Below are 21,254 nucleotides of genomic sequence, written 5' to 3' on the forward strand. Positions count from 1 at the left end.
CTTGCTTCTTAGGCTAACCTACATGTCCTTTCATGATAAAGACACGAGCATGGAAGACATTGACATCCACGATTGCAGCTGTCGGCTATCGCATCCACCATTGTAACGATCTGCACAACTCAACATCTGCATTTTCGGACTGCAATCATGCTAAATCAAAGACGGCTGAAGATTGTCACCACACCAGATTGCATGGGAAAGCAATAGTTGTGACCTCTCAGAATGTGCAATTCATGAAGTGAGCAGTAAATGGCTTCATACTCTCATAATGAAAGTAGTTTGACTTCTCTAAGGAGGGATTATCACTAATTGGCACAGCTGGTGAAACGACACGAGCTGTGTTATCATTTGGCATTGCAGAGTGAAACAACCCATATTACCGCAAGGCATTTTAGGACACTCATATCAGGCGCAATTATTATTACATGCCAGAAGGTCAAAATATTTCCTTGACAGTCCCCTACACCACAATGTGGCAATATGGACAAAAGAGATTTTTCATTATTACTATTACTACTACTACTACTACTATTAGTTTTCGGAGTTAATCTCCACTGTGCAAGGACAACAGCTTCCACTCTAATGGAAATATTTGTACAAGATTTTGGAGCTGGCGTGTGTATCAACTGCCCCCCGCCCTCCCCACCCTCAATGTAAATTGTAGAGTTGAAGTATGACCAGAAATGAACAATGACATCACATAAAACCTCAGCCGATTGCAAAGTACTTCATATTTAAAACTTTCTTTGTCTTTTTGTGTGTTTTTGTGACTGGGAAGTATCATATCAATAAAGTGACAATCAATCGACCTCAGTAATAAAAGAACAAACCTGCATAGTCAGCTCTGTGCTGATCTGAAGAGACTCACCTGCCCAGGCAAACAACGACTGGGTTGACATGGAGCTTTGTATTTAGATTAGAAACAGGTTGAAAATTGTATAGAATTTTATTTGTTTTAACAGGGATAGAATATTCTTTTCTTCAAATGTAAACAGGTCAGTCAGACTCATCGGGCTGTGTACTGTCTGCACATTCTCTATCTTTATATAAATGCAAGGTCATTGTTGATGGATTTGAAACTATCACTGCTTCTAAACAGATGGTTTGTGTTGGAGACCTCATTTGTAACTTCTTGTAACTTGTTTTTTATCAAGCTGTTGCTTTGATTATGTGAAAAAAAACAATCACAATTAAGAGCACATATTTTATGAACTAACTAAATGACTGACCTCCATCTTGATAAATTGTGTAAGGTTTACATCTATGCCAGTGTGTTTTTGTTTTTTGCAAATGTTTAGTTCACACGGATGGATCTTTTAGTTAAAAGTGAACTGAATCAATTTATCAAATGATTGGTTCTTTGAACTTGCCCGCCCCATGAGTGACTTGGCTGGGAGCGGACACGGAACTGCTGCAGCGTTCTGTCGTTCACTTCTGCATTAACCAATGAGCATCCAGATGGGCGGCAGGATGTGTACTAAATATACTGGCCTATGTTGTTACTCACTTCGGCAAAGGAACAGTGAGCAGTCTTGCCGGAGCCTCATGTGTGGATGTACAGCAGTTTGGATACGGAAGGATATGAAGCAATGTTCATAGGTCACGGCCGAAGTTGGATGCTCGAGAGCTTTCTGGGAGAGAGATAGATAGGTGATAATGCATCATAAGTTTTTTTCTTCTTTTTTTTAAATATCCCCACCTTTCCTAGTTTACAATATGTGACAACAACAATGCATAGTCAGGTCTTTGGTGAACATGCTGAGTGTACGCGAATCTCAGGCCTGAATCTTGAACTGTATGTGGAATCACTTGAACGAAACTGTGAAAAAGAACTGAAAAATTCAATGCACAAATATCTTTAATGAACTGATTCTAATGATTTATTACAATTGAAAAAAACTCCCATGGCTATCCCTAAATTCTGCGCATGCCACAGTTCTGTAAAACAGAATAATAAAGCTCTTTTCGCGGTTAAACAGCCATTGTTTCCTTACAGAAATTGGCCTTCGACCAGCATCCCAGAATGGATTGTGTGACGTTCAACTGTATTTATAAGGTCAAGCTTTTGGAGATGGCTTAGCCCAGATTTTTCGGTTGTAATTCATCCCAAAAATGACGAAGGGGTTTGAAGTCAAGGATTATCCAGGCATGCCTTTCTGGACTTCACTTTGTGCACTGGAAAACATTGAAAAGACCTTCCGAAAACCTTGGCAGCACATCATTTTCTTTGCAAAGCAATGTGAGCAATGGAATCTGTGAAGCCCTTGACTGATTAATGATCAATGATAAAGGGTAAGCCACAACTCTTGTGTCTATATAAAGTACAATTTCCCCATCTTGCTATAGCCAAATCAAGTCAGTCAGCTTCAATAACTTATGTTTTTTGTTATCTGTCCTGAATTTGCGTAACCACAATCGTATCTTTTCACATTTCCTTCTCCCCTTAATCTTCTTTCTTTTCAGCATCCTCACTCATAGTCCTCTGTTGCATGGCTCTTTCCTTAAGTCAATGGGAAATCTCTGTGTCAAGACATCCCATCTTGCCTGCCCCCTTGATTGCAGATGCAGTTTGCTGGGAAGACAGATTTCTTTATTTCTATTGGGAAGGATCTCTTCTCACCTATTACTCCCTCATTGGCTCACTTTCCATTCTCTACCTCTGCAAACGGCAAGAATGCACACTGCTTAAATCAGATGGTTACTGAAGAAGGTTACTGGGGCTTTTTTTTTTTTTAACAAGACAGCCTAAGAAAATGGGATACCAGCACTGGACACAATGACAAAAACAAGAAGGACGTGAAAGGAGTGCCTGAAAAAAAAAACAGTGAGACAGAGAAGTTGTGCATTCAGCTAAGCTGCAAAAGTCCTCCCTCCTCCCTGCATTTCACCACCCCATGGAAATCGCTCTCTCTCTCTCTCTCCTCTCTCTCTCTCTCTCTCTCTCTCTCTCTCTCTCTCTCTCTCTCTCTCTCTTTCTCTGCAGCTGTAGTATGCTTAGCATCACCTCCAAAGAGCAAGTGCCTTTACTTGAGCAGAGGAGGGTGTGGGGAGAGGAGGGTGGCCGCATGAGAAAGAGACAACAGTCCTCAGAAGTGTGCACCAGGGAGCATTTATGACTTTGCAGAGAGAGCTGGAAAGTGCCCAGGGAGACGAGCAGAGGTGTTGGAGTACGAAAGTGGCGGCTGGGGCTGGGGCTGGGAGAGCGTGGAGAGGATGAATCAAACACTGACGCTGTTGATCCCTGGCGCAGCGAAGAAGCTGGAGCTGGAGAGTGAAAAGGTTGCTGGATCTTGAAGGGAGGCTCGAGGGATCCTTTTCACGAAACAGGGTTGCAAAGCTGACTGGAGAAAGATTGCAACACATTTGCTACAAATTTTCCTCCTCTTAAAGCATCAAGGCTAGGTAAGAAAGACCAGATTGATGTTACTTCTTTTGGCTTCATGGATGCTGGATAATGGAGAGAAAAAGTCTTTGAGAACCCCCCCAACAACAACAACAACAACAAAAAAAACATAAAATCCAGACTTAACGTTAAGCTTTCTACTCAGAATAACTTTCTGGATTTTCGCACGCTTAACAAGTACAAAATATAAATAACCTCCATTCTTCTTCTTCATTCAGAGATTGAGACCATTAAGATACCTCCTGCTGATGCAGTCTCAACTATAAGTGGATTACGACGGCAATATTTTGGGACTGCTCTATGAGAAAGGAAGAGGAAATCCTTAAGTGCTGGATTTACATCCGTCTGAGTGGAAGAGGATCCTGTGGCACTTTTGTCTTTCTTTTCCTGTGGATTACAGATGGGTTTTGTGATCTTTCGGCAGTCTCATGGATGACTGCACACCAGTCATTAGGATAAAGTACAGAGGGGGACTCAAGTGAGTACTGAGATGAATCTTTATCTGCGAAGATTAGGTAAACAAGAATGTTGAAGGTGAAACTGCGATATAATGTTTTGTGCCCAACAATAGGACATGTTGAAGTGTGGATTTCGTGAGGGATTCTCGTTGGAGAGAGATGCTGTGGTCCATTAATTTTCTGGCACACTAGTTAAGCATCATTCACTAAATGAGGGCTTCTGTCTATCTGGCAGGTGGTTTGGACACAAGTAAAAAGTGAAAGAGTTGATCCATGAACTTCCCCTTTCCTGGATTAGGTCTGAAGAGGAAGTCACTTTGTCGAGCACCATAATTTGATCTGCATCTTCACTGGACAAACTCAGTACACTCATCTTCAGGACACAACTCCTTCTCCTCCCCTCATTTGAACCAGGATGGTTCCCCCACCTCCCACCAACAAGCCACATGTGTGCCTGTCCACCATCCTCATCATGAGTAGCATGGCACTGATTGATGCCTACCTTGTGGAGCAGAACCACGGCCCACGTAAGATCGGCATCTGCATCATGGTGATGGTGGGAGACATCTGCTTTCTGATTGTCCTGCGCTATGTGGCCGTGTGGGTGGGGGCTGAGGTGCGCACAGCCAAACGAGGGTATGCCATGATCCTTTGGTTCCTCTACATCTTTGTGCTGGAGATCAAGGTCTACTTTGTGTATCAGAACTATAAGGCTGACAGGAAGAGCCTGGATGCTCTTGCCAGGAAGGCACTAACACTGCTGCTCTCCATCTGCATTCCAGTGCTTTTTGTGGTGTTGGTGGCTATTGACCACATGGAGTATGTGCGTGCCTTCAAGAAGCGCGAGGAGATACGCAATCGACTCTTCTGGGTGGTGGTGGACTTGCTCGACATCCTGGACATTCAAGCCAACCTGTGGGAGCCCCAGAAGAAGGGCCTCCCTCTATGGGCGGAGGGCTTGATGTTTTTTTACTGCTACATCCTCCTCCTAGTGCTACCTTGTGTCTCTTTGAGTGAAATCAGCATGCAAGGTATCAACATTGTGCCCCATAAGATGCTCCTGTACCCAATCCTCAGCCTGGTGACTATAAACATAATCACACTCTTTATCCGTGGTGGCAACATGATTTTGTACAGGGATGTGAGGGTCTCGGGGATCCTCATTGGAAAGAACATACTGGCCATCATCATAAAGACCTGCAGCTTTGTCCAGTACAGGAGACAGTTACAGAGTGCCCCTCCTGCTTTTGGGGTTGAGCTGCAGAAAAACTCATTGGCCAATGCTCGCCCTGCCCCCGCCACTCCCCAAGCAGTCATTCAGGATCAGACACCCCTGCCCGAGGTGACAACATGTGAGCACACGTGACAAAACACTCAGCAGGACCCCAAGATGCTGGCACGGCACAATGTTTAACACTTTTTAGGTCACGAAAACAATCATCGGAAAACACTGAAGACTGATATGCACTTAAGATGTTTAGCCAGCATCTCCTGTTCTGTCATGTTGCAAAATCCGTCTCTTGTGACTTGGTTGAAACGCTTTCCTCCTGTGAATTCTGTTGATTGTGTTTCCTTCTGATGGTACAACAGGAAAAAAAAACATGTATACTAGAGTATATATTTTTCAACTGGCTGTTGCATTCTCACTGTGCGACGTGGTGTGTATTTCTGTTGCTTGAATCCTCTTTGTAGTCGAGGGCTTTATAATAAAACTTAAGCAAACAATGAAGGAATCCAAGTAATGTGAAAAAAAACTGTTCAAATGATGACACGTGTCTTTTCTATGTGACCTTTTGATAGTGTACTGCCCTTCTTCTGTGAGAACAGTGTGTGCATCACACAATATCAAAGTCATTGGGCTAGTTTAGTGTGTGTTCTGTTTTTCATTCAAACTCAGCAGTTCTTGAACTAACCTGTGCTGCAAAAATAAAATGGAAGATGACTTTTCCACTCATTGCTAAAGTGGTGATTTTGCAGTGTCATTCCTTGTTTGAGGCTGATTTTCTGAACCCAGGCTTGTCGTTTGATTGGGTCCACTAAGAAGAACAGCATCTGCAGCTTAATGCATTTCTTGACTGACACCGACTCCAAACGTGCGCACACACACCGGTTGAATATGTGGTTCTCCAACATCAGAATTGATATCTATAGCTATATGTAGTCAACCTTTATCCAATTTCCCTCATGAGATGACTAAAAATCTCATACCCATACATACATACATACCCAAAATCAGAAGAAAAAAAAAACAGAGCATGGATTAACTTGTGGGTTATTTCTTCAGATTCCTCTTTTTCAAAATCCTAAAATAGTACACATTACTGGTCGAAATTATGAGGTTCCTCTATATATTGCACAGGGAAGGTGATGAAACTGGACCATGAACAACAAACAGCACAAGGAGCTCACTTATGAAGCAGTTAATTGGGATACTTGTCTTTGTGAAGTAAGAACTACATTTTAAAACAGGGCTCTCTAAAGAATGCACCAATTTCTTCGCTTAACCTCTTCAACTAGTGGCTTCTTACATTATTTATAGCACACTGGCTTCTAAGATGATGCAGTAGCTGGTACAATATTCAAGTTAATCAGAACTAAAGTGTGATAGCTAACGTCATTTTTAAGTCAAGTGCAGAAAGGAAAAGGCATAGCTTTCAGATGTTTACGTAGAGAGAAATGTACGTAGGGAGGTATAATTTATAATGGGCAGTTCATATTTTGCTCAGCAAGTTCTTTGTTTTTTTTTTGGCTTGCATGGCAGTGAATCAACATGTTACTATAGGTGAATTTTATTTATCATCGTTCATGAAATATTGATAGATTTGACAGCTGTTCGGACTTAGACCATCATTCCACTAAACGTCACCAATTGGGCAGCGACTTAACAATTTTAAATCATTCTGCAAAATTGCAAAAATGGGATTTGTCTACTCAGTTTCTCAGTTCTCATTTAATCTGCACATTTTGAGTGGTGACAATTTGCTGTTGAAAAAAGCAGTGCATTGAGTTCCAGCAGTGATTTACCAAGTCAATACATTTACACAGTTTGAGCCAGCAATCAAAAGAATTCACCCATTATTATTTGATTAATGAATTTGCCAGAACGATAATAATACCTGTTGAGCACAAGTATGATTTTGCAATTTACAATGCATCAATAAAAATAATTAAAATAATTTCTCAAGTCACCAAAAAGGTCACTTTTAGTAGTTTGTAATTTTTAATAGTTTCAGCAATTACTCGAAGACCTACAGGCACTCCACAAACACATGCTGTCTAGCTATTTTTTTCAATTTTTTTTTAAAATGAATAATTACACTGCAGTATTTAGACCTCCATTAAAAAAATCAAACAATATAATTTCTCTTACCACTTTTCTCGATTAAAAAATGATTTCAAATTATTCAGACCAGTTGCTTTGGATTCGGAAATAAACACGGAAGTTGATGAGTCATTTAAAGTGCAGAGATTACCACTCAGGGTCCAAAACGGGCCCAGTGCAGGGTTAGTATGTCATATGACCTGATAGCACAGGCAAAGAGTGAGACCTGGTGATTGAGACACATTCTCAATTAAATCGATGAATAACTAAATCTCAAAATAAAGGAAGTACTGAAAGGATCCATAATGAGCTCAGTTTTAACTTTAGTCTGTTTAGTGAGTTAAAAATACACAAGCACTACATTATGATGACACACCACACTGTTGTGAGGTTTATATTTAAATATGAATACGGAGAAGTCTCTGTTGTTTCAAAGACGAATTAGCGCTCATGTGCACAGCAGCAAGTATTGAATGAATATGTTTGACTGTGAGTGGTGTTGGCTTCACCAGCCCACATTAATATTGACAAAACGCAAGTGGTCCGTGCCCAGCAAGAAACCAAAAACAAGCAAGAAAGCAGTAAATTTGCAGCTCGACCTGAGACGGCAGCACAGCCAGGAAAACAAATGTATTTTTCATGGAACTCATGTTGAGGCAGGAAAATAACAGAAATAGATGCTCATCAAATATTGATTTCCTTGTAGTGGGGCTAACCAATGACAGATTTTGGAAGACGAGGCAGAAAAGATGTTTTACAGCATACACAAAGCTGTCTGTGAAGATGTTGCATTCATTTTTAAAGATCCTTTAAAGGTTCACACTTAAAGCTCCCTGTATATTTCAAAGTGCGATGGCCAGTTCACATCGTGATGGATGCCTGAACTGAAAATTTAGATTTAGTCCATGCAAGTAGGCCGAGAACAGTCAAGTTATTCTGCAGTGTTGCAATAGACAGATCAGCAGTTGGAAACTATTCCGCCGAACATTTGCATTTATCCAGTCCCTCTTTCAATCTGCAGCACCAATTTGTTTTCTCATTGTCTGGAGACACTCATTAGAGATCCCAAATATGGGTAATTCACTATTAGGACTAAAAAGAGCTGTGAATTTGTTGGGCGAATAAGCCTCTGACTTGAATTGACACATTGATCTGTTCATTGATCAGATCACTCAGTTGGACTCCTGGCAACTTTGAAATGAGGCAACAGGCACCCCCCAGTCAATGCTCTGACTTCTAAATGCAGAGTTTTGTCTCACAATAGAAGGTGTAAATTCTTTCAAATTTCTCACAGGTTCTGTTGACTCATAAAAGATTTAGATTTAGTGTGCTTACAAGGATATTCTCAGTCATCTCTTTACCATGCTCTGCCAAGTCCCAAAAGGCTTTCAAGAAAAATAGCTTTTTGAGAAACGAAACATTTGTTTCTATGTTCTGTAAAGGTGCCTTCATTTATATATCTTAAAAAATGTTTTAACTCGCAGCAGGAAGGCTATTGTTGAGGCTGATTGAGCTCTCTGCTTGAAAATAGCTTCAAGATGAAGCTGTGGGAATGGACTGGCAGAAAATTGTCCCCTTTTTATCATTGCAGTGATCAGTTCTTTGCTGTCTTTAACCTCCTGTAGTCGTTCATTTTTGTTTGGTTGAAACTAAACCCAATTTCAAATATTTGATATCGAGTTGGTTATCAGGCGGTGGACCGTAAGAGGGAGAAAACTTATAACGAGTCCAATAGCATATAGATGTCAGTAGCCCAAAAAATAAAAAGCTGCATTTAAGTAGTGGGACCCCAAATTTATACATCTCATGGGTCCCCAAATTCCTGTTAGTGACCCTGCAGTCAGTAAACTTTTTTTAAATAGTGGAATGTAAATTCAAGGGGCATATTATGGAAAATCCAATTGCCTGCTCATTAAGTCTGAAATTAAACAACAAAATAAATCTTTTATCTGCCAATTTCTAATAATATCTCTCTGACTAAGCGATTCTGCTCTTACACCCCTGAGTAATTTAACAGTGGGGCTAATTTACATAGCAGCCGCCCCCAAACTGAATTTCTCTGCCCATGACGAGCTCAGGTAGGCTGGGTGATGAGCCAGATTCACTTTCAAGCAATTTCTGGTTTGTGGACTATACAGTCTGAAACACTATCACGCAGCGGCACCATCATAAAGAAACACCCACGTCCCTCACAGGTGTGACATATGTCATGTCAAAACCTAAAGGTAGGCAGAGCTGCAATGATCTTAGGTGGATGCAAAGATTAGCATGTGCTTACAGTGTCAGCTTCTCAGTGCCACACATGATTGATTGATTTTGGTAACACAGTGGTGAGATTGTTAATCAGTGCAGTGTATGAAATAGTTCCACCAAGAGTGAAAAGGTTTTTTTTTGTCTTTAAGGTGCTCACTTTCTTTTCACCATGTCGACCTATAAATAGAAAATGCTTGTTTGCATGGTTAGATCCAAAAGGTTCACACCCTGTCACCGTGGCAATGAAATCTGTAATCGCCATTGGCCCAACATTATTAGGGATAGTTTGTCCAATTGCTCACTCACAAGATCGGGCTGCACTCGCAAAATAGAGTGATTGTAGAAGGATATCTTGATTAAGGCATGCCACAGACATATTATCCAAAATCCTTAGAATTGTTTTAAATGGTAAGAATCCTTCAAAGGTAGTTCCTGTTCAACAAAGAATCAGTTTCCTTATGCAGGTAGATGAGGTTCAGAATGCAAAGTCAAGAAAACAAAAGTTGAGAGCTGAGGAGTAAAGCATCCAATATTTTATTTTCAGCAGAAAATGGTGGGGCCAAAAACAAATTCAGTCAGCGACCTTCGACTCTTGAAGTTCAAACCACAAATTTTCACAGCGTAGCACAATTGGCAAATTTTCTGCTAGTTTGCAAGCGCTTTTCTCTCATCCAGGAAACAGCTTGGTAAGGCACATTGCATCTGCAGGCTTTGTGCCCTCACACAACAATCTACAGTTAAATGGAAACACCTCTGCCACCCCGCGTGCTTCATTTTTATCATGTCTGTGAATAGAACCCGTCATCACGAAAAGATTCTGTTTAATGACAATACAATAATTTCTTTGACATTGTATTCTGTTAATAAATATATGCAGAACGAGTACAAAAGATGCACGGCAATCAATTTTGTCAAGCAAGAGTTCAAGATAATGCATCCACAAGCAGAATAATGAGTGAGGAAGAAACTAAACAATAGTGTGTGTTTGTTTTTGTTTGTTTTATGTCTCATCTTGTTGTTTGTACTTTAATTATTCAAGGTGAACCAATACAAACATATACATGGACAAAAAAAAAAACTGAAGAGAGGCCAAATGTGACAATAAAGTAGGTATATTATTTTCCATTCTCTTTCTTTTTATTTTCATGTTTTCTTTTTATGATAAATTTGCTTGAAAATGTTTTTGGGGGCAAAAGAAATGTTCTTATGTGGCTGATAGTGTTAGCTGACACTTCAACCTTTGTCAGAAACATTTGTCTGAACACAAGAATTCTGAATTTATTTTTGCATTATTTCCTGGGAAGAAGTGATTGTGTATTCGTTTGAAAATCTCACTTGCTTCATATATTTGACGAGCACGTAGAGTGACAGCCTTGTCAACGTAAAATCTTTTTCCGAGACATTAAACCTCTACGCCTGCACAAGTAACAACAACAACAACAAAATAGAATGTTCAAAATGCGTATTGGAAATGTGTTATGGTGCAATATAAAACATTTCATCATATAGTAAAGCATTGTAGTGGCAGCATCATTGTGATTTGGATGTTTTCTTCAGCGAGAAGAGGGCTTAACTTTGACTTAAAAATGAAATTAGTTTTTACGTTCAAACAAAAACCTCTCTCACAAAAACAAAATATGAGCAAATCCATATTACAACAAAAAAAATAACAGATTACAACCGCAAGTAATTAATGCAAGAGTAAATCAAACAAAGACCACATAAATGATCAAAACAACAAAAACTAAACAGAATAGGATATAAAAAAAACACAACAACTAATCAATACCACTAAAAATAACACAGAGAACACACATTTTACTTGTAGTGCCTGGTGCCTTATAATTTTGTGGCACAAATACGAACACGATTTTTACAATACATTCATGCCGGCAGAAACATTATTTTCAATACAGGTTCTAGAAATCTGAGAAATTGCACTGTTATATGAGTAGGAAGTGCACTTCATCTTAGTAATTAAGTATTTGTTTGGCATAAATAATTTCATAAACTTGTCAACAGCAAGATCACAGTCCCGTGTTCATTCGCCGAATTTTCCATTCCCGTTTGTGGGTTTTTTGCCCATATGACCCACATTTATGCTAAGTGGGTTACACACAAACACACACATTCTGTATATTTTTCCATTATACTAAATGGGATTTTTTTTTTTTTTGGTTTATGTTTCTGTTGTTTTCTCATGAGAACGATAATTATTTCTGCAGCTTAACGATCTGATCATTGAGTTTCCCTTTTATTTCTGTGCTGTGTAATAACGGTTCATTGGGGCTTTTCATTTGAACTCACTCTGAGTGTCCTCTGAGTCAGGGGTTTTGTGAATTTAGCTTCAGTTTTTGGATGTATGTTCCTGGTTTTGTGGGAAAAAATGGGTGGAGGTTTTAAGAAACGTCATTTAGCAAAAGAGGAAAATCTATAAACACAGCAACCTTAAAACTGATGACACATGCAGGGCTACGATTTGAAGAAACCAGTATAAGCTAGTTCAGGAAGTCCTGACTGTAGAAGTTTCACTTTTCAGCTGTTGCTGTCAATAAATAATTACAGTAGACACCACGTATTTTTGTAGTTGTAATGTGATTCTCTGTTTTTTGGTGGGGTTTTTTTTGCTAGCTTTCAAAAGGATGTTGTTGTTGTACTTTCGGCTTGTCCCTTTCGGAGTCGCCACAGCGTATCATCTCAGATGAACGCTTATATATGTTTGGCACAATTTTTACGCCGGATCAGGATATATGTGTCATTTTTGTAAAATCCATTCCTGTTTTTAATCAATAAATATATTTCTTACAGCTTAGTGATCTGATGATTGTGCTTTTCTTTTTTCTATGTAGCGTGTGTGATGACTGTTGAGTGGGATTTTTCATTTTGATTGACTCAGGGTCTGCTTTGAGTCAGTAGTTGTTTTCCAGGAAGAGTTTTTAAGGAATATGTTTATGCAATTTAAAAAAAAAAGAAGCTAGTTTTGTATTTGGTTTTCTATTGTGATTTTTTATTTGCTGTTGTATTTAATTGCTTGTTGTTGTGTTTATTGTTTATGCTGTTCTGTTTACTTGTTTGTTTTTGTGTTTTTTGAAATGTGCCATTGCGTTTTGTTACGGTATTTGGTGTTGTGTTTCATAAATCTAGGCCATTCTTTGATACAGGTAAAAACCAGTGACTCAGAAATAAATAACCAAACAATTTAAGACTATATTCATGGCACCATTAATTAAGTAAGATCCTTGACACTATCCGGCTCATCCCAGATTGATCCTTCAGAGAAAGGAGGTTGAGTTAAATTTGTGTCTAAAAATGCATGCTGTGCTCATTGTATCTCAGTCTCTCCAGAAATTGTCTTGCTGTTTTGTAGCATAAATTCTCTGATCTGCCCAGCTGGACTCGGGCCCTTTTTTGTTGTTGTTGATTTTAGGTTTCTTTATTTTTGCAAGAGGAGAACAAAGTTCTTTTTTTTTTAATACCAAAAGAAGTCAGCCCAATACTCCAGAATTTGAAATAAGTCGTTGGATGCTGAAGGCAGAACGGCAGGCTCCCACTTCATTCTGGCCCAACCAGGGGACGCTTCAAGGCTTCTCTCAGCTGTTTTTCACATCAGCACCTAATTAAATATGAATACTTATAAATGCTTGTATACTGTGTATAAACCCCACCAGACTGCAGCGTGATAAAGGTAAGTGCACCACAGAGAGACTGATCGAAAGGATCGAAACGAAGGCAAAGATGAAGGGATGCTGGTGGTCAGGAAGACCAAAAAAAAATGCATAGTTTGTTCTCAAACAATACTCCAGAAATCAGAAGCCAGTGGCTGCCCAATGCCATTTTGTGTGCAGATCACAAGGGGGATTATTTATAATCTTGTTAAAGCGTACATTTTGGAACACTGTGAAACAATGAGTGTGAGACACTGCTGAGTTGTAGCTCATCAAATTTTGTGGAAGCTGTCATGTGCGAGTGCTTGCAGAGCTCCCATTGAAAACACCCATCTTTGACACCAAAACGACCTTGCGAGATTCAATCATTCCCCTCCACCTCAACGAACCTGTGTCCCTATAAACTAATTAGTGACAGAGACGTAGAAAATCAAGATGAAGCACGGTGAGCGACAGCTGAGGGATGCTTCGAGAGATGAGGGCAGCCTGACACAGATGAGCGCTGGCTCATTAACGACTATTCAGTGTAATGCTGTTCATTCAACACATTTCATGCGTCTTTTTTTTTATTTCTGATGAGGTGAGCTTTCCTCAACAGAAGGGAAACCAATACAGTAGTTTTCAATGCAAGGTCAGTGAGGCTTAGAGACAGGTGCATTTTCAGAGTACAGCAGCGGAGGACCGAGGGGACGCCGACCTCATGGAGGTTGAGAAGAAGATAGAATACACACATGAAAAGCTATTCCAAAAAAATGTATCCATTCACTCATGTCTAGCTCCATCATCATTTTGCTCATTGGTATGGAATTTACATTTTTCCTTGAATTGTCAAAAGACAATAATGTTATCATTCTAGATTTAAAAAAACATTTTCAATAATGAAATACATTTTGAACAGCAGAACACACACATTATTTACTTTCTAAACCAGGGGTCGGAAACCTTTCAGGCTGAAAGCCACAAATGGCAAATATTTTAAAACGTAATTCCAAAAAGCCATACAATATTTTTAAAACTAAATACAAATGTATTTGTGCATTTTATGTAAGACCAACACTTTAAGAGTGCAATAAGTCTCTAAATTCATCTAAATAATATTATACTGTCGCTAACCAATGATGACAAAAGTACTTCTTACCATTAATGCGACTTCTTTGCTGATGGCTTTGTCGTGTTTCATACGTAATTAAATTAAACTTGTAGCCTTTGAGACCACCATCCGTTATCCGTGAATGTAGGGTGGGCCTAATGTTTTTTTAATTGTGAGAAAGATTTTTCATATGCATAGGTATAACCAAACATTGTCAGTACAGCAATACTCACACGCTGCAGTCTATGGTATGTGACAGGAAGTGCGTTCCAAGTTTTCAAAATCAGCTGGTCTGCAGGTTTAATTTTTTTCATTTCCCCCACTTATGTGCACTCAGAGTGCTGACAGAGGCATATCTTTATGGAAAATGTCTGGTGGAAATGGGCAGCAAGCGGGGTACACCGTATATAGATCAATTAAAAACATCAATCATCTATCCGTCCATCCATTTTCTTAGCCATTTATCCTCACTAGGGTCACGGGGAATGTTGGAGCCCATCCCAGTCATCCTTGGGCAGGAACCGGGGTAGACCCTGAACTGGTTGCCAGCCAATCGCAGGGCACATCGAGACAAACAGCCACACTCACAATCACACCTAGGGGCAATTTAGAGTGTCCAATTAATGTTGCATGTTTTGGGGATGGGGGAGGAAACTGGAGTACCCGGAGGAAACCAATGCAGGCACGGGGAGAACATGAGAACGCCACACGGACGGGTCCTGGATTGAACCCAGAACCTCCGAACTGTGTGGCCAACGCTTTCCAGCTTTTCCACCGTGGCGCCATGTGCTGCCAAAATGTTCAACAACAAAAAAAAGACATCAGGTTGACATCTTTTTTTATTTTCTTTGGGCACACGATCGACCAAACCTGCCTCGATCGCGATGGACACGTTGACCACCCCTTCTAATCTAGTTTGTCTGTGACGCCAGCACTCATACCAGTTGTTCTACCATGTCGCCAAATGGAGAAGTTATTTTTCAAAAATGTTCGATTAATGTTCAAATCTAAGGAAAATGTCACATGGGTTGTAAATGTTTTATGTGAAGGTACATTATTTCCTCCATTGTGCTGCCCTTTCTGACGTTGATGGATTGGGACTTCAGAGGGATCACGATAGGACTTTTCTGTGGTTGTGTGGAGTATGAAGGAGGCTTTGTTGTTCCATTGATGACGTTCTCAGTATGTAGTGCTGCCACAAATACAGTCATGTGGTACTATTGGGACTTAAGAGTGGGAGGGTGGGCTTATTTTTAATCAACAGAATTTCCATTCTGTTGTACAGATGACCTACTTTTATGCAAAGCTTTACTAGATCACACATTATCAAGCTTATAAGCCACACATGAATAAACTCTTGAAGAATTCTTTCATTTATTTAATTGTGCCGCTCTGTAATTTATGGATGGATGGCATTGTACACTTTTTTTTCACAATTTTCACGTGAATCATTTTAAGAAAAATAAACACCAGGTAAATGTTGGCAAGATATTTCTTTTGAAATCTCATTCATAATGACCGTAATTGGATGACAGTGGATGTACAGTGCAAAACACGTTTGAGAGAGCCTCCATTCATAATACCCTGCAATCGATTTTTGAAAGTATCGCGCTGAAAAATAAATTCTGTGACACCTATATCCCTCAATACAGTGGTCCCCAACTTTTTTTTGCACAGCGGACCGGTTTCGAGTAGGCATTATTTTTCACAGACAGGCGTGACGGTCATCACAAGGAGACTTTTCAGTACGGGTGAGCCTCCAACCGTCACATCTACTATGTACCAAGAGTTAGCCTTGTCGTAACGCATGCGCATTCATCACAAGGAGACTTTTCAGCACAGGGGAGCGCTCAAACCATCACACCGGCTGCCAAGTTGTGGCACATATAGACAGCAAAAATAAATTCACACGATTGTCTTAAAAATTAATGTTAAATGCATGAAAAATTTATCAAAATGCATAGCTGTTATGAGTTGTCCTCTCAAGTAACTGCCTCGACGCCGAAAGCGGGATATTTTCAACCTTTTTTTACTGTAGCCTCTCCGAAAATTTTGTTGCAAATGTATGCCGCTAGTTCGCTATCAAAACAACGGGAGCCTAAACTACGTAGAAACGAGCGTAATGGGCACATTCAAAAAAGCAGGAGCGCACACGCAATTAAAATGCTCACTCAGTTTTGCAATAGCACCTCTCACATTTGAGCGACTTGACAATATAGCGGTCTTGGGCTTGTGAAACACCGGTTGCGATGAACGCGTAACACAGATAAGAATCTTGGTATTTTCTTTGAAATGCAACTTTGTTTTTGGAAGCAGTCTGTGACCCGTCTGTTGTCTCATTGCTGTCTTGTATACCATTTCCAAAAAACTATCCAGTGAACTGTTTTTGGTTCATTTTACGAGACCGAGTTTGCCGATGCAAGAAAATGACCAGCCATAGAGTCAAACAAGGTAATGAGGTGAGGGTGGAAGTGATCACACCTAGGGGCAATTTAGCGTGTCCAATTAATATTGCATGTTTTTGGGATGTGGTAGGAAACCGGGGTGCCTGGAGAAAACCCACTCAGGCGGGTCCGGAATTGAACTGGGACCTCAGAACTGCGAGGCCAACACTTTCCAGCTGCGCTACCGTGCCGCCTTTTTGACTTTACCATAGGAATGTCTTTATGTATTTACCATGCCGCCAACAACAATAATAAACAGTAAAATTAATTCTCCTCTGACAATGTCGATCAAAAGTGATCGTTCTCTTTGTTGAATCAAATTTTATGTTCCCTTTTCCTAATTGTTATTACAAAGCTGCTGATGGCAGGTGAATGTGGAGAAAACTAAGTTGCCACACATACACTTTCCCATGACCCCAAAAAAGAATACGTTTTCAGCATGTTTTGGTTTATTCAATTGATTGTGCTTGTTATTTGCTCCAACAGTAACACATATTTTAGCAGGACTTTTGTACATTGTAAATAATAATCTCAATAATAAGGAATTTCAATCCTTACTGACACAAAATAATTGTGAACTACTTGTATTTTAAGATCCATCCATCCATCCATTTTCTTAGGCACTTATCCTCACAAGGGTCGCAGGAGTGCTGGAGCCAACCCAGCTATCAACAGGCAGGCGGCAGGGAACACCCTGAATTGGTTGCCAGTCAGTCACATGGCAAGTATCAATACCATCACTGCTGAGCGGGAATCGATCCTATGCTACCTGCACCAAGTCAGGCATGTGTACTGCTACACCATCAGTGACACTATTTTAAGATCCATTTCTACTAAGTAAAGTGATTGTCATTGCTATTAAAGTCCTGTTCCAACCTCATTTCAATGCCATTAAAAAGTTCTCCTTCTAGACTGCTGCTGTAATACTGTACGCTGGAGAAATCAAGCGGAAAAAAATTATTGTGTTTGCAGAAGAAAACAAAGCAATTTTCGAACTTTCTCCGCTTCAGTTGATGTAAGTTAAAGAACATAAAAAAACAACCACAAATGTACATGTGAAAATGAAAAGGACAAAATTGTTTCAGTTGCGATTGTACGTGTTGGGAATGTATATTACAAAATGAATGCAAAGGGGAAAACCAAGATGTTCTCAGGCAATCTGAGTGTACAGTATGATGAATAAAAATCCTAAAAACACACAAATGTAATTGGATGTGTGCTATTCTGTTTCTTTTTCCGCCACATAAAACAAACAAACATTGATACATTTAAAAAAACAAAACTTTGATCTCTTGGGCAAAGATGACAAGACAACACACAAGTTGGTTAAAAATTTGCATTCAAGCGCAGAGGGTAAGAAACAAAGTCAGGAACAACCCGGGCACAAAAAAAAAAGAAAACTGTTGGGCTGAATCCTCAATTGATTTATTTAAACAAGACATTGCTGCATATCGACTTTTTAACTGCTTTTCAACAAATAGCTGTAAGCAATGGTTGAAGTCTTGTGTGTCGGGGTTTATCACAAAAAAATTGCCTCACTAGTTGTTTCAGTCTACATTTGTAGACAATAACATACAATCACAGTCAACGTTATACACGGAAGCACTATGATGTCGAAGCCAAGATGAAAAAAAATTCCACCTTTGTGATATATGATCTTAAAAAAAAAAGTCATTTTGAGATGGGAATGTAGTTGTTTTTACTCCCCCTCATGAAAGTATTTCATTATTTTAAATTGAGTTGTACGGGTTATATTAATGGTGGAAAAGATTTTGACGTGACTTAGCTTGGACTCATTTACTATTTCACAAAAACCTGACATTTAAACTGCATTCTAATTTTCATACAGATAGAGCATAGCAGTGACTAAAATAGACATTAATGAAGCGGGGGCTTGGTGTCACTTTCAGGGGGAAAAGTCTGTCATATTATCATGTCTTACACCTCCCACTTTCCTTTTCCATAGCTGTCTACTTTTTACTACTGCCACAAAAAAAAAAAAACACAATACTATATGTGCTTTCTTTCCTCTTTTTTTGTTCGATGGCATTGCAGCATAATGCGCAAAGACAAAAGAAAAGTTAATCAAACAAATCAAGTGACGCTAGCAATGGGCCAACTCCATATATCCGTGGCCAACCATGGAAAACGGACCTTCAGAGTGTCATAACCAGCTCATTTCAAATCATCCGCTCCTCCGTTGCTGGCTGTTTTGAGTTTCACTTCTTCTTGTTCTGTTGTAACTACTGTAGTACGTCCATTCTGTATACATACCAGCCGGTGAAAACTGGTGAGAAGAAAAATGGTGCCAAAAACATACATATGATGGGGGTCGTCAATGGTCTGCTTGTGGCCAGTGGGCCACCCTGATGGAACCACCCTTGATTTCAAGCTTAGCAAAATTAATGTGCTGTAATTTGTACAATAATACATAGAATTATGAGTGCCCTGACTTACAAATCTTAGGGAACATCAATTTGCTATATGACTGTTTTGAGTAAATGAGTTTGGTTAGAGAGGCAATTAAACTTGGAAGTCAAGGTAACGCTGTACTGTAGACCAGTTGTACCTTATACCATTTTTTTTAAAACATGAACAATGTTAAGACACTTTTTTTATTATGGCACCTTGAAACTCTTTAAAATGGTAAAAATGCATAATGGCTCCTTTACAACGTGAAATAATAAATGGCTCCATTCCATCAGTTGTCTCAACAGAACTACGGGAATATCGAAAAATACCGACTTGTGAGTTTGCTGAGCTCCGAGGGTATATTGTTTTCGGAGAAACTGTTTCCTGTTAGCAATAACTGTAATGACATTGTAAACTATAAAGGTGTCCAGAGTCATCCAGAGCCGTAAAGCTGCAGCTGGAGAGTTAAAACAATGGGGTGGAACTTTGTTAGCAAGTTCAGAGTGGAGCTGTAGACTTGCTGACAATTTCCTGTGGGTTTATTGCTTGTTTTATGTTAAAATTACTGATTGGCTTCCAGTGTCAGCGATTTTACGCACTGCCAAAACTGTGGTGATCCTGAAAGTGCTACCACATGTTGCAGTATCAATACTCGTACTTGTGCTGTTTCATTTGTTCCCTGCGAAAGTAACATTTATCTAGTTCAGTACGAGAGCACCAGTACATAGTTTGCGAAAAACTACAGCACGAAAACAAATGCTTCTGCACATGAATAAAGTGAACCGTCGTACAAAAAATGACAGTTGGTGGCTCTTCACTGTATACGAAGCAATTGAATACATAATGTATGATCCCCGCCAAGGAAATAAATGGTGACCCTGTATCTAGTTTCAAGGTTCCACACACGGCAAACTGGTCTGTAAATATTATTTTAATGAACCACAAAAACATGGTGTGGTTATCGAGGAAGAAACCGATAGTAGCTAGGTACACCTGAAGTTATGAAAATATTATTGTCAAACGCTCTTGTTATTTCAGTCCAAGGATTAGGCTGAAATAAAAGCTACATTTTCATCGCAAACATAACAGATGCTTAAAATTACTTACTTACATTTTGTTGTAAAATTTAATGAGGCAGATTCTCCTTTTCCAGGGGAAATACCAAATGGGGTAAGGGTGAGATAAAAAAAAGTCCCTCGTTTGGTGTACAAAAAATATGTATCTGGAGAAAAAAAAGAGGATGCCTGCTTCAGTTCCATTTGAGAGCAATCAAGGGGCCAAAAGTGCCAAATGTTCAATTTGTTCTTTATTGTTCATCCTGGCGGTAGTTGGAAACCGTTTAATAGGCTGAATTCAATTTGGATTAAAATTCATCTCATTTCTGCCCACAATGAAAGGCTGCAGGCAGCACGGTGGAGTACTTAGTGTGATGCCTCACAGTTGAGAGGCCCTGGATTTGAATCTCATCTTAAGCCTTCCTGGATGTAGTTGCATGTGATGCTTACATGGGAACAGCTGCTAGCTCCCACATTCCCAAATTATTGCTATCGTTTCTTAATTGTCCATGGACATTAATGTGAGTATGAATGGCTGTTTGTCTATATTCAGTACATCCTACATTTGAGTGGTGACTCAAGAGAGAGTGCTCCAAAAACTTGTATGACGTCTGGTGGTACACAGAAAATGAGTGGGGTGGAAGAAAGGCTACAATTTCCATCTGAACCCCTACAAGACTTGACGTGCACTCAGATCAAAGCTGGTTGATTCCACCAAAGATCACTGTTCAAAAGGGTAATCTGGGCAACTGAAGGTTTGAATTCTAGGACATGGAAACACTCATGTGATCGTCCCAAACAACCGCCAGGTCTCAGTAGGTATCGCTGAAAGTCTCTCTTGTTGTCACAAATGTTTCTCGGACCTCTGGGGGCTCTCATCACATCCTGTGAAGTAACACTGGGATGGATGTGATGTCATACTTTATGCTGACATCCACAACAAGCTGCCGTCGCAGACTGGGTGCAAGGCTGCCACTGCCATAGGCTCGGCTTTAGGAGCTCTTGCATGAAAGCACAAGTGTGACTGCGGCGGGGTGCTTTCTGTCCCTGTGATTTAAGTGTGTGTAAATTATGAGCGAGTCTCAGCTCCACCAGGCAGTCTCATTTCAAATCTCTCCACAAATCATACCTCACAGGCGGCACGTAGGGCAA

General features: G+C 39.8%; 1 protein-coding gene across 4 annotated transcripts; it reads left to right on the forward strand.

The window, feature by feature from the left end:
- Positions 1-1,496: 1,496 nt before the first annotated feature.
- Positions 1,497-5,706, forward strand: LOC133509726 (transmembrane protein 121). 4 transcript variants are annotated; one of them, XM_061837047.1, is made up of 4 exons: positions 1,497-1,650; positions 1,997-2,292; positions 3,622-3,881; positions 3,975-5,706. In XM_061837047.1, exon 4 carries the CDS (start codon positions 4,277-4,279, stop codon positions 5,225-5,227), a length of 951 nt encoding a protein of 316 aa, XP_061693031.1. In that variant the 5' UTR covers positions 1,497-1,650; positions 1,997-2,292; positions 3,622-3,881; positions 3,975-4,276; the 3' UTR covers positions 5,228-5,706. The 4 variants fall into 4 exon arrangements, with proteins under 4 accessions (XP_061693031.1, XP_061693029.1, XP_061693032.1 ...); XM_061837045.1 differs by having other exon boundaries at positions 3,622-5,706; XM_061837048.1 differs by lacking the exon at positions 1,997-2,292 and having other exon boundaries at positions 3,622-5,706.
- The last annotated feature ends 15,548 nt before the right edge of the window (positions 5,707-21,254 follow it).

This window comes from Syngnathoides biaculeatus, chromosome 12 (assembly GCF_019802595.1).
Source record: "Syngnathoides biaculeatus isolate LvHL_M chromosome 12, ASM1980259v1, whole genome shotgun sequence".
Taxonomy (NCBI): Eukaryota; Metazoa; Chordata; class Actinopteri; order Syngnathiformes; family Syngnathidae; genus Syngnathoides; species Syngnathoides biaculeatus.

Excerpts from the sequence above, each read along its gene's own strand:
- LOC133509726 (XM_061837045.1), top strand. The coding sequence starts at position 4,277 with ATGGTTCCCCCACCTCCCACCAACAAGCCACATGTGTGCCTGTCCACC.